General features: G+C 40.1%; 1 protein-coding gene across 1 annotated transcript in view; it reads right to left on the reverse strand.

Moving 5' to 3' along the window:
- LOC126465089 (BTB/POZ domain-containing adapter for CUL3-mediated RhoA degradation protein 3) overlaps positions 1-14,007 on the reverse strand; it is a 120,534-nt gene that overhangs the window by 30,289 nt on the left and 76,238 nt on the right. The window contains exon 4 of the mRNA XM_050096279.1: positions 7,962-8,160. Within this exon, the coding sequence (XP_049952236.1) occupies positions 7,962-8,160 (199 nt within the window). The remainder of the gene's footprint in view (positions 1-7,961; positions 8,161-14,007) is intronic.

The following is a 14,007-nucleotide window of genomic DNA, read 5'->3' on the forward strand; positions in this document are numbered from 1 at the left end:
AAATGCATGCAGCCTGGAACGAATATGGCTGCCATTTCAAAATAATAAACAACAATTTTTTAAAAAAGTGTTTTTGTGATTACTAAACATTGGGGAATTCACCCAGGAAATATAAAATTTTTCTGCAATGGTCAAGCAACCAATTAGTTTTTTCTTTGACTACTTGGTATGGTCTGACCCGACTGGGAAGAAGGTCCTTTGGATCTCAGCTGACAACACCACATCCTAGACTATAGAGGCAGTCATAATACATACAGTGAATAAGAAAATGAGATATTTACTCATTCAATAATTTACTAGGAATGTGGAAGAAACTGGCGTCCACAATGTTACGTTATCCTTGATTATTCCACAGCAAGAAGCTATTTAATAAAACCATTACGTACCATATGGTGCAGATACAATTTCTGTCAGGGTCTGATGTGCAACCTTGGTGAAACCACTACAGCCATTTCACTTTGGATGTATTTACCAACTTTCAGCCCACACCACAATTCAAAGGGATATTTTTTTGCATTGGAAAACCAAACTCTTCATCACACCCTCATGAAGTAATTTAGTTTGGTTTCTTACTGCACCATTATGTTGAACTCAGTTCTGTGCATGTAGAATATTCTGTGGCATCCCCTGAGCCATACATTTCCATAATTTCCATGGCACTGGAAGATATTTCCTAAGATCAGATTATTTTGTGTATTGCTTACCAGTGTGAGGTGCAGCAACAGCATTTATACAGACACCATCCGATGCTGTTTGTCCCACAGTTCTGAAACTCACAGCTGTCACTGTTATTCCCTCATACCAGCACCTCTCTCCACACTGTCCCTGGGCCACAATCAGACTCTGCCTCCAACCATAAGCATCCTGCCTGCTGGCCACTTCTTCACATTGACACCCTGCGTGTATCCTCTGGCACCACTCTAGTCACAATGACAATGTCAGAGTGCCACACCATGAGTTCACTACAGCACTCAACCCCCTCATAGCCAGCCTTCGCCGATGTGGTCCTCATCTGGCTGTCTTCACTCACTTGGTCAATGGCCAAAAACTACAAGGAATCAATGAAGTAATGGAAAATGTTTGTGGAATGTGGTGTATCAGATATATTGACACACAACTTCTGTTCCAGCATTTACTCAATATGAATAAGAAGCACAATGTCCTTATTTAATTTGTTTTTAGTCTCTTATAGAGCCACAACAATTTATCAAGTAAGTGTAAAAATCTTAGAAAGCTTGGAACCGAGCATATTTTTACTATGAAAGCTCCTAGGTTTCATGAACACTTTAACTAAATGCAGAGTAAAGAGTTTTGTCTCAGTTTCTGGGCTCTTCCCCATTGTTAACAGTGACATATGGAACACATTCTCACAATTTACTTTGTAGTAATAGCATTGCATGAAATTAATTAGTTTCTAAATTTCAACAAAAATTTAATGAGGATCATCTATATTTTGTGATGGTACAAAATCAGGTGTCATAAATATGTCATGAGGACCAGCACCTATGGCACAACAGCTGTGTATAATTAAGTATGGCTTGATGTTATTTATTAATTTATCTGATGGAATTACAATTTCCTCGAGACATATGAGTCTCAACTTTATCTTAAATAATAATAATAATAATAATAATAATAATAATAGAAGCTGAAAAGATGAATTAAAATTTGTGTCACAGCCAGGACATGAGCCTGGACCTCCTGCTTACTAGGCAGATGTGCTAACCATCACATTACTGTAGTTGTATGGCCAACAAGCTGCACGAACTACCATAGTCCAATGCCCTCCCCAACACAAACTTCACTGAAGGCGAGAATTGAAGTCTGTTAGGGAGGTCATTAGACTAGGGTAGTCTGTCCAACCATACTGCTATAGTGTTGTGATGGTTACCGTATTTATTCGAATCTAAGCCGCACCTGAAAGAGAGACTCGAAATCAAGGAAAAAAATTTTCCTGAATTTACGTCGCACCTGAAATTTGTGACTCGAAATTCAAGGGGAGAGAAAAGTTTAAGACCGCACCTCCAAATCGAAAGGAAGTTAGTCCATTGTAGCATGAGAGACAATTTAGGTCGAATGGATGAAGATACAGCTACAGTAGTTTGGTTTGAGTCATAAGCTTAGCAGTTGAGCTTTACCAGGTAGCCACTGCTATGTGTCAGGCACTCCATCCGTATTTATACGGGCACCATTCCTTTTTCATGTGCTATGTCTGGGTTGAATCGATTGCTTATTTTGCTTTGATCCGGTAAGTGCTGTTCTCTTTGTTATAGGTGTTTGCGTCACTCTAACAAGGGGAGGCCGCCAATTGTGAAATTCAGATTCGATTCATACTGCGCATAATAAAAGCTCATGGCCAGAGGTGTAATGTGGCAAAGCACCGAGATGCACTTCTCACCCGTTGTTCGGCCCATTCAACATCTGTCATTCAAGTGTAACGAGCGAGTAACGGAGTTTATATTTCATACCTGCCACAGCAAATTTGTGTTCGTGGGGGTCTCTATTCTAATTCGAACGTTTGACTTACGCTATATGTATTCGTTTCGGAATATCGTTTCTACGTCTTCCGTTAACTATGTGTGGTTAACATTATGAAGACAATTAATAACATTTGTGAAACACAACTTTGTTTGCGGAAAACATAATGATGTTCGAAGTCGCCAGTTTTTCCACGACAAACGACTTTCAACAACTTATTATATGCATAATTGTTGCAACTGATTGCCGGGAATTTTATATATCTAAAAACAAAGGAGTCATTCCAATCCCGGGAGCGGAAAGACTTACCTTAGGGGGAAAAAAGGACAGGTATACACTCGCACACACGCACATATCCATCCACACATACAGACACAAGCAGACAAGTCTTTCCGCTCCCGGGATTGGAATGACTCCTTACCCTCTCCTTTAAAACCCACTTCCTTTCGTCTTCCCCTCTCCTTCCCTCTTTCCTGATGAGGCAACAGTTTGTTGCGAAAGCTTGAATTTTGTGTGTATGTTTGTGTGTCTATCGACCTGCCAGCGCTTTTGTTCGGTAAGTCACCTCATCTTTGTTTTTATATATATATATATATATATATATATATATATATATATATATTTGAAATATAAAAAACAAATACTAAAAAAAAAAGGTTGCATAGTGCGAGATTCGATCCGGCGACCTTTGGATTACGAACCAGAGCGCTTACCGCTGCGCCACGAAGCTGTAGAGAATTATTAATCGTAGAGAGTATTTCACTGCAACGGTTTCTTTTAACTGTCAATTTTCTCGACAACGGCTGAGAAGTGCATCTTGGCGCTTTGCCACATTACACCTCTGGCCATGAGCTTTTATTATGCGCAGTATGAATCGAATCTGAATTTCGCAATTGGCGGCCTCCCCTTGTAAGCTGAAAATGCATTATTGTGCTGTGTCATGCATTGTTTGTCGCATTCTGATAATGAGTGTTTACGACCTGTCGCCGTTCGCGGCATGGCTTGCTTTTGTGCGCGCTACCGCCGCTTACAATAAAAAAAGAGAGGAATTGTCTCATTAGTGAAATAATGGCAAGAGACTGCTATTTGTTGTTACTTACACTGCTGCTTTCTTTGATAACAAGAACAAATAATAGACTGTGTATGATAGAAGATGTTCTGAACGAGACTTTAGCGAAAATTTTTCTCTGTTTGAAAATGTTTGCAGACACCTCTTTAGTACATTACATTCTGCACAGAAATTAGAGTCATCTTAGATTTAAAAAATCTAGTCAGTTGCCATGCTTCATTTCTGACTGTATCACTATTCAGCATAAGAATAATACAAGTATAAACATGACACGATATGTATATTCTTCTGCGTTTGCTGTTGTCTCACTCTAGTTTCGTAGTTTATTAGGCAGACAGGATTTAAATGTGGTAACAGCAAACACGAAAGGATACATGGCATAATGTTTACATTCGTATTAGTCTTATGGTGAAGAGAATACTGCATGAGTCACGATTCACAAACATTCCTATTAGCAACCATCTTTTGTCACAGGTACGAAAAAATTCAGAATGTAGAGTTGGCCATATTGACATATATCCCAAACAGTCTTGCCAGTCAGATTTTCATAGTAGATTTTTTGTGATGACTTCAAATTCAGAGTGTGTTGTTGTTGTCACCATCATCTTCTTCAGTCCGTAGACTGGTTTTATGCAGCTCTCCACGCTTTTCTATCCTGTGCAATGCAGAGTAGCAACCCTTATAAAAAAAGAATGAAAATAACTTAGAAATTAAACGCTGAAATTTAAAACAAAATTTTATTAGGTTTGTGATACATCTTATGTGAAATGTTTAAAATATCACTCATGATTTTGAATCACTATCACTCGATTCTTTGTTGCTCACTGCTTCATACAGAGCATTGTTCTCTGTACCATCTAGTGCATTGGATATCGAACATTTTTTAAAATGCTTGTTGCACAGTCTGATTTGGAACACACTTCCATGCATCATAAATGCATTGGCACATTTGCGACAAACTTGCGCGTTTTACATGTCCTGTTGGTGTCAGTTGTCTGTCGCTTTTCGAAAGCCAGTCTGTGTATATGCGTTTGAGCTTGTCCTTAAATGGTTTATTCAGACAGACATCAAGTGGTTGCAGAATTGACGTCATCTCACCTGGAACTACTGCCAAGTCCGTTTTGCTTTCTCCTAATTTTCGTTTTACTGCAGGTGTTGTATGGCCTGTGTACGCATCTAATACCAGCAGACTGCGTAAACCAAGCATTGCACCAGGACAACAATTCCACACACGCCTAATCTATTCCAGCATCATGTCCTCCGAAAACAACCCAGTTTCGTTTGCTCGTACAATTACAGTTTTTGGAAACACTTCCGATTTTGGTAAAGTCTTCCACTTGAAAACTATGAATGGGTGTAATTTACGTCCATCTGCTGTGCAAGCCAGCATGACAGACATCTGCTGTTTTTCACCCCCTGATGTAAGAACACTTATGCCTTTCTTTCCTTTGGCATCAATTGCACAATTTGATGGCATGTCAAAATATAAGGGAGTTTGGTCAGCATTTGATATCTGACCAAGAAAGTATTGCTTTTCTGTGCGCCGTCTGATTATGAAGCGCTGAAATTCCACAAGTTTTTCTTCATAATTCTTCAGCAGCTTCTGTACACCTGAAGTTCGCCTCCGAAGTCAAAAACCCCAGCGCTTCATAAACAGATCAATCCAGCTGCGACCAGCCTTAAATTTTTCGATTTTTTTCTCTCTAGCAATTTCATGTGCATTAAGTTTTAAAATTTCAGCATTCACAGGCAGGAATTTCTGACGCTGTTGCTTAACAGATTCATTTAAAATCACGTCTAGTGCATGATATTGGCCACACTTTGGCCCACTAAATGCTTTCCTGCTACTTGAACATTCAAATAATTTCTCTCTCTGCAGTTGCCATCGCCTGATCTCTCTCTGCAGTCGCCATCGCCTGACGTTGCTCTCATCAATCCTGTATTGCAGACCTGCAGCACAATTAGAACTTTGTTCCGAAAAAGAAATAACCCCCCCCCCCCCCCCCTTTTGAATTTGGCACTATAATGAAAGTGCTTCAAAAATGGTTCACTAACACCAACAAGCACTTCACAAACTTCCACAATGCAACAGGTGCCGCTACGTGAAATCTTAATGAGGCCCAGTTTATCAACTCGTGCAACAACCCTAAAGCCTTGTGCATTGTTGGTATTTTTGTGTAAAGAAATTTATTATTGTTGCTACGAATATTTGAAAGGCTGCTACATTCAAAGAAAAAACAATATGGAATCTCTATTTACTTCGTTGGATAATGTATGAAAATGCAGTGGTCAAAACTCCGGGCAGAGAAAAAAGGCTCGTCTTCTACCCTTTTTTTTAATTTATTTACTGACGCAGAGATTTTGGCGCCAGTATTTATCTTTGTGCCTGCAAAACACGCCTATGTAGCGCTACATATATTCGACGGTAGAAGTTAGTTGTGGCGGCACCTACCAACATTTTTCAGAACTTCCGCTTACTTTGCACTCGATTTTAAGCCGCAGGTGGTTTTGTGGATTACAAAAACCGGAAAAGAACTGCGACTTAGATTTGAGTAAATACAGTAGCACATCTGCCTAGTAAGCACGAGATCCGGTTTCAAGTCCTGGCTGTGGCACAAATTTTAAGTCATCTCTTTAGCTTCTATCATTATTGAAAATTGTTTATTAGTATTCATGAATTAATGAAGAATCAAGCTGTTAAGGAAATTATATTAGCTCTATAGATGAATGTACTTGTGATATTGTATTCATATCGATGAGCCAAAACACCATGACCACTTGCTTAATAGCGTGTTGATCATCCTTTGAGCCAAAATACAGCAGCAATTCTGCATGCCATCGATTTGGCAAGCGCTTCACTCGTTTACAGAGGGATGTGGCACCAGATGTCTACAGACAGGTCATGCAATACGAATAAATTTTGGTTTATGGGTGTGGAGTTGGTGTCGAGGAGGAGGAGGAGATTAGTGTTTAACGTCCCGTCGACAACGAGGTCATTAGAGACGGAGCACAAGCTCGGATTAGGGAAGGATGGGGAAGGAAATCGGCCATGCCCTTTCGAAGGAACCATCCCGGCATTTGCCCGAAGTGATCTAGCGAAATCACGGAAAACCTAAATCAGGATGGCCGGACGCGGGATTGAACCGTCGTCCTCCCGAATGTGAGTCCAGTTTGCTAACCACTGCGCCACCTCGCTCGGTGGAGTTGGTGTCGAGTAGCATCCCTGATGTGTTTCATTGGCTTCAGATTTGGTGGCCAACAACACAAAATGATTATCAAGCTTCTCGAATCACTCCAGCTCAATTCTTGACCTGTGACATTGGCAGTTATTCTGCCCGTCAATGCCTTCGCCACTGGAGAAGACATCAGACATGAAGATAGCTAGATGGTCCACAATAATGCTCATGTAGTCCACAGCTATCATGGTGCCTCTAATTACTACCACAGGTCCATGAAAGCAGAGGTGAATTACCTCCATATCATATTACTGCCCCACGGCCTATGTCTGTGGTCCAGCGCAAGTTTCAAACAGCTGTTCACCTGAATGATGGTGTATTCAGACATCACCGTGGACCTGGTGCAACAAGGAACATGATTCATCTGACCAGGTGACATGTAGCCACTAATCCAAGGTCCAAACTCAATGACTCCATGCCACTGAAATATGTTGTTGGGTCAACATGGGAACACACAGGACTTGTCTGCTGCAGAGCCCAATGTTTCACCATCTTTGTTGAACAGTGTACCCCAAAACACTTGTGGATGCGCCAGCATTGTAATTTGCCATCAGATCTGACAAAGATTGCCTCTGACCTCCATGACCTGTGATGAAGTGTAGATGCTAAATACCTTTTCACCAACTCGTGGTTTCACCATTCTTCAAACACTTTCCACAGATGCTCATGACAGTAGCACGAGAATAGTTTCGAGCCGTTACTGTTAGTCCATCTGACACCATGCAGAGGCGCGCGCGCGTGTGTGTGTGTGTGTGTGTGTGTGTGTGTGTGTGTGTGTGTGTGTGCGCGCTCTAGTCAAACAGGGGTTACTCCAAAAGTGGGCAATCTTTTTTGTGCAATTAACAACTCAATACTTCTGCTTTCCAGTGAGTGGTACCCTTTATCAATGTCACTATGTCAGTGGATTTCCCAATCTGTGGCCTTTATAGTTGCTAAAATGATTCCCATTCTTTTCTGCTCTGCTTATGTAATTTCTTTACCACACCACATGCCCTGAGCCCTACTAGGTGGCATTCAAATTCACTGTGGATTTTGATCACAATGTTCGGGCTCATCAATGTATTCTGTAGGTGAAATGAGGAACAATAAGCTCTTTTAAAGAAATGGAAAACTTACAAAATGAGACCTGCTCCCAGGTGATTAATTTATGGCTTGACAGATAAAAGACAAAATATTACCTTTGTGTGTTTCTTGTCTGTTGCATACACAATTGATGTGCAGCAAACTTCTGCAACCTTCTTTCCGTGGCCATAGAAACTCCAACAGCATATCTCACTTGAACCAATAACATCCTTGATGAACAATACCCTTCCACTGAACCTCAGGGACAGTTTGTCGAATAGTTCTATATTTTTAAGCAGATTGTCATCAGATGTGCTGAAACAATACAATATTTCATTCCCAGGCATTAATCTTTGAACTCTGAAAATTGTTTATCATGATGATATTTGTTTTCGATATTTATCACGCTTGCTCAAAGTAGGGACAATAAGAAAGTAACCTGAAAAGAAGATAATGTGCATTTGAATAGGAATATACAAAAAAACACACAAAATGCATGAAACAAAAGAAGCCAATATACATTGATGGCAAGTTATGTGTATACAAATGGAGAAAAAGCAAAAGAAGGCAGGGTTAAATGGCACAAAAATCAAGTACTATCAAGAGAATGGAACTCAGAACAGAATTATTTTTGACTTGAACCTATTCACACCCTCATCAAAACAGCGTTCAAAATTAACAGTACCTGTACCAGAGAGAAGTGCACATTTACGTCCATCCAAAAACTGTAGGTGAGCTAGAGTAAAATAGATAAACTATTCTGGTGATCATAATTTTACATTTAGTAAATTATTCTTCTTACTATTACATTATTATACTGAACTGCCTTCACCTTTGCATGACACTGTTTACTGGCTGTTTACATTCTGCTCTTTCATCTTCAAACTTATTACATTCATTCATAAGCAGCACAAAAAAGCAATTTGCTACAAGACTACTAAAATGTTGAAAATAATAGAGTTGTTAACTTGTATGAGAAGCCAGATAAATATTTCACAGTAAAACAGAAGCAAAACTTTACACTAGATCTTTTTGTACTACATTATTAATGTCAGTACAAACACTTGATTGGTTCATAGTTTAAGATGGGAACACACATGTACAATATCCAATAGGCACTTATTAATTAACTAACTTTGGTCAACAAATACATCAGACTTTTAATTTGGGTGTAATTAAATCTATTTCGTACATTTACTTAATCACCACCTCCCACAATGGAAAAACAATACTCTTTATGGAGTCCAATTATGACATTTAAGCTCTTAACTTGTGTTTACACATTAGGTAACTGTACAGATACACTATCAAGAGTTCGACGAATTTTATATTAGGCTGCACTTACCCCATTAGGGACTGTATATTAAGTTCTGCCAAAAAGACTTCTTTGAGCTAATTGCACACTTCAAGAAATACTTCAAGTAATTGATATTGAACCTCTTGGTGAATTTGTAAAGTGCAAACTTCTTTGTGGGGATAAAGTCTAGATCAAAACCAGCAACAATCACAGTGCTGTTTCTCTGCTGTTCAAAGGTTGGCAATGGGCCAGTTTCGCATAGCCAATGACAGGCAAGAAAAGAGGCAATGAATTTCTAGTGCCAAAATGGAAATCATCCTCCTCTTTGCTATTGTCACAAGTACTTGACTTTCTTTTCTGAATATATCATGAATTACGAGGTGGTGATCAGGCTGGGACCTAACAGCACAGCTTAAATTTCTGCAAGTATAATAAGCAGCAATTAAATTTCTAATCTTTGTTGTCATAAATATCTGACTGGACTGTGAAGTTTGGCTGTAAATTGGCGATGCCAAGAAATGTGATGGTTAAGAAGGCTGATTGTGGTGATAAACTGATCTATATAAGCCTACCCCGAGATTTACATAAGGTTGGAATGTAACAGTGTGGTTGTGAGGTGGCGAAGCTAACAAATTTGAAAGCTAAAATACCTGGCTGTGGTAACAGACTGACCTGCAAAGGCTAGGTCAGGATGGATTACCACAGTTTTACTTACAAAAATTAAATTAACAATCTTTATTGTTACATACATTTGTTTCTTCTGTATATGTCACGAATTACGATGATGTGGTTAGGTTCAGACCTAACAGCACAGCTTTAATTGAATTAACAATCATGACTGTCGGAATATTTGCCGTATTCTTCAAAATGTGTTACAATTTTGGAGGGCGTGATATACTGACCTGACAATGTGACAATATTCCTTCGACACACATCATCTGTCCACTGTGCTTTCACTGGCTGTGTATATCCAGCAGTTGACACAGACTTTTTCCTTCTGATCCTACCTTACGGTCAGGACTTACAACATTGCTCCATGATACATGTAATCAACTCTTTCTGGCATATATGAAACTGATAATTTGTCAAAATACATCTCCAGTAGGTGACTAGTGTATTTCACATGAGTGATGTTTCTTAAAATCCCTGTTCACTGCATTACTGATCTATGAAAAAGGCACACTAATAAAGAGGATAATTCCACAAAGATATTGGCGGAAAAATTAACAAAATTTCCACCATAGCCCAATGCAATATTCAGTTTCAACAACTTTTAGTAATACTGGAATTTATTTCTATGACATGAAGAACCCCCCCCCCCCCCCCACACACACACACACACACTCACTATGAAAAGTTCTTCTTGACTGCAGTCCCCCTTAAAATTCTATAAGAACCTATATAAAGCATATTCCGTTTAAACCACCCCACTCCTGCGCAAGACGTTGTGCCTTTCCATCAGCAGAGTGTTTCTGCGAAGTTACAAAAGCGTTCACAAAATCTTGTCAACAGGACTGGGTGACTCATCAGGTAGCACAAGGAAAAATGGGGTTTGCTATTAAGTACTGGACAGGGAAAACCTACCTACTAGCCACATTGCTCACTTTTCTATTTTGTACAGTAAAGGTCCTACCCTGTATAACCTCTTAGTTGCCCATTCAAAGGGCAGCAGAGAATCCAGTAGCTACAAAAAACAAGATTCAGTATAAATGCTTGGATAGCACATGAAAGATTGCATTAACTGATTAAAGGAGAAAATGTGTGTGTGTGTGTGTGTGTGTGTGTGTGTGTGTGTGTGTGTGTGTGTGTGTGTGTGTGTTTTTCCCTGCCGCCACTTGGTGAGTCGATTTTTTTAATCTATCCATTTACATCATATTATCAATAATTACTTTCATTCTCTCTCTCTCTCTCTCTCACACACACACACACACACACACACACACACACACACACACACACACAATTTTTCAGTTTTACGGAGTCGCACTGTGCTTAGACCCTAACCAATTTTGATCGATTTTATGACAAAATCTACAAATTTTGTCAATGTATAGGAACATAATGGGGGCTACACTCTGACTTAAAAGAAGAACAAAAACCTTTAAAAGGAACATGGTTTCTTTTCATATAATTACCAGGATACAACAATGTAAAAAAAAGCACCAGAAAATTGCATGGATCACCTACATTTGATGTTAATGTGAAATAATCACTCACAGACTGCAGGTGGCAGCACTAGTAGGGAGCAAGTATACAAAGCATAATATGGACACAAAAAACAGTGCAGTCATTGTAATGCAGGGATGGAACGATTTATTTGGCATCCAAAGGGCACGATAATTGGCTTTCAGGCTGAGGTTGGAAGCATTTCTGATACAGCTAAGTTTGTTAACTGTTCATGTGCCATTGTGGTTAAAGTATACCTAGCCTCTGGCAAAATGGTTATATAAAAAACTGGCACTGAGGGAACTGTGGTGCACCACTGACCATTGATTAAGTGGGAGGGGGGGGGGGGGGGGGGGCGTGAACAATGGCTGCAGAGATCTGTAAAGGCAAATAGACATGCAACTGACCACCCAGATGAACCAAGGGGCCACCAACAGTGTATCGTCACCAACAATTCAGTGAACATTGCCACGTATGGGCCTCCACAGCAGGTGCCTTGAGCGTGTACCTATGCTGACTGTTGTTCACTGGCAACGAAGGCTGAAATTTTGCAGGCTAATACAGCAACTGGATGTCCACTAAATGGCAACAGGTAGCCTTTCCAGATGAATCAAGTTTATGCTCCATTGGATAGGCCGGAGAAGTGAATTTTATGGCCTGAGGAATATTTTCATGGCATTCCTTGGGTGATTTCATCATTCTGGAAGGCAGAATGGATCAACAAGTATGCGTCTATTCTTGGGAAATGTATTCAAGCTTCTGACAGGTGGTCACATTAATGTGATTGTACAGTGTAGAACGTGAGCAGGTTGCAAAGAAAGTAAAACATTATTTTTAAACATTATTAAAAAACATTAACACAAGGAAAAATCAGCTGTTGGGGGCACACTGACATAAAAGTGAAGAGCATTATCTACCTTAGCAAACAATTACACCTTCTACAAAGAGATTTAAAATAATGTCCAGACACCATTTGAATGAAAGGGTTACAGAAGACACGGTAACAGACTAATCTGATAAGAACGCATACATGGACATTAAGTGTAGTGACAAACAGGTGGTTTTTAGTGATAGTACTACTACTTCAATCTGAGAAATGTGTCTCTCTGCACTTTCCACAAGTTTTGTTTTGATACTCTGTAGTCCTCTTGGCTGTTTTCACACACTTTCATCTTTCTTTCAATTTCTTTTGAGAACTTCTCAGCTGACCTTTTCTCTGCTACTGTGTCACTATAACTATCAAGTGCATTTTGGAAGCTGTACATTATCTGCTTTGAGAAACCTCAATAAATCACTTCACATTTTCATGCCCACTCTTGACCCCAATGATCATCATCCGGAACTGATTGATGCAAACGCGATCCCATCACATTCTCCGAGAATTTCCTATACTGTGAAGCCTTATGACAACCAAAAAAATTAAGATAGTTAGATGTGTCAATGCTATGCCTAACTGTCTCTTTCCAGGGTTGGCATTAATTTCCACTTCTGGGACTAAATGTGGGTTGTGCTTCATAAAGAAATACGCCAGGAGCAATTTATCCAGAGTTTTGGATAAAAATGTCTAGATACCTTTCCCCAATATGTCACATTCACCAAGAGCTTTTTTGATTCTTACCTGATGACCACTTTCTGAGATCCAACTTATTTATGTTTGATGTGACTGCCTCAGCATTACATCTGGTTGCTGGGACACACCACAATTGCATGACACGTTCCCTGCCTGCACTGCAGCAGACTAAAAATACATGGAAGCTAATTAGAAATACTACTTTTCTTCATTGAAACTAGTAACATTATTTTCCAGTGCACTTGCTGAATTGAGGACACCAACAGGATCACCCTTTCCACTGTCAGAGTTGATGATCAGTTGAGTGCGTCCTGAGATGGCTGGTGGCCCTGCAAGGGCTATGGCTGATCCAGTAGCATTGGAGCCATGGCCATTTGCAGTGATTGGCATGGATTTGCAGTGATTGGCATGGATACAGACACTGTAACCTAACTAGTAGCCTAGTTCTTTCCCTTGTATGATTGCACAAGGCAGGTCTGCCTATACTGCTGAGCGAGGAGTCATTTCATAGAGTATGAACCAGGCACTGAATTTTTCAAACATGTCTCAGTCTAGTGAGGATGTGGGTCCAAAGTGAGAGAATAAAATCTTCCTTGTGCGCATGTAATTGGAGGTACGTAGCAGACCAAGATTCAAGACCTGTCCCACACATCCTCTCACCACCCACCTACTCCAGTATGGTCACAAACATTACCTATGCCATCAAAGGCAAGGCTATCCGTGAAACCAGTCGTGTGATCTACAAGCTAAGCTGCGAGTGCTGTGCTGCATTCTATGTGGGCACGACAACCAACAAGCTGTATCTCCAAACAAATGGCCACCGACAAACTGGCCAAAAAACAACTGGACCACCCTGTTGCTGAACACACTTCCCAAAATGACATTCTACATTTCAATGACTGCTTCACAGCCTGTGCCACATGGATCCTTCCCTCCAAAACCAGCTTTTCTGACTTGTGCAGGTGGGAATTCCACCTGCAATATGTCCTATGTTCCCGTAACCCTCCTGGCCTCAACTTCATTAGTCACTGTCCTCAACCATCTAGCCTATTCTCATTCCAGCACTACACAGCCCTCTATTTGACCAACACACCCAGTCTTTTTATTTCCCTCTTTTTTCCACTAGCCA

This window comes from Schistocerca serialis, chromosome 1 (assembly GCF_023864345.2).
Source record: "Schistocerca serialis cubense isolate TAMUIC-IGC-003099 chromosome 1, iqSchSeri2.2, whole genome shotgun sequence".
Lineage (NCBI taxonomy): Eukaryota > Metazoa > Arthropoda > Insecta > Orthoptera > Acrididae > Schistocerca > Schistocerca serialis.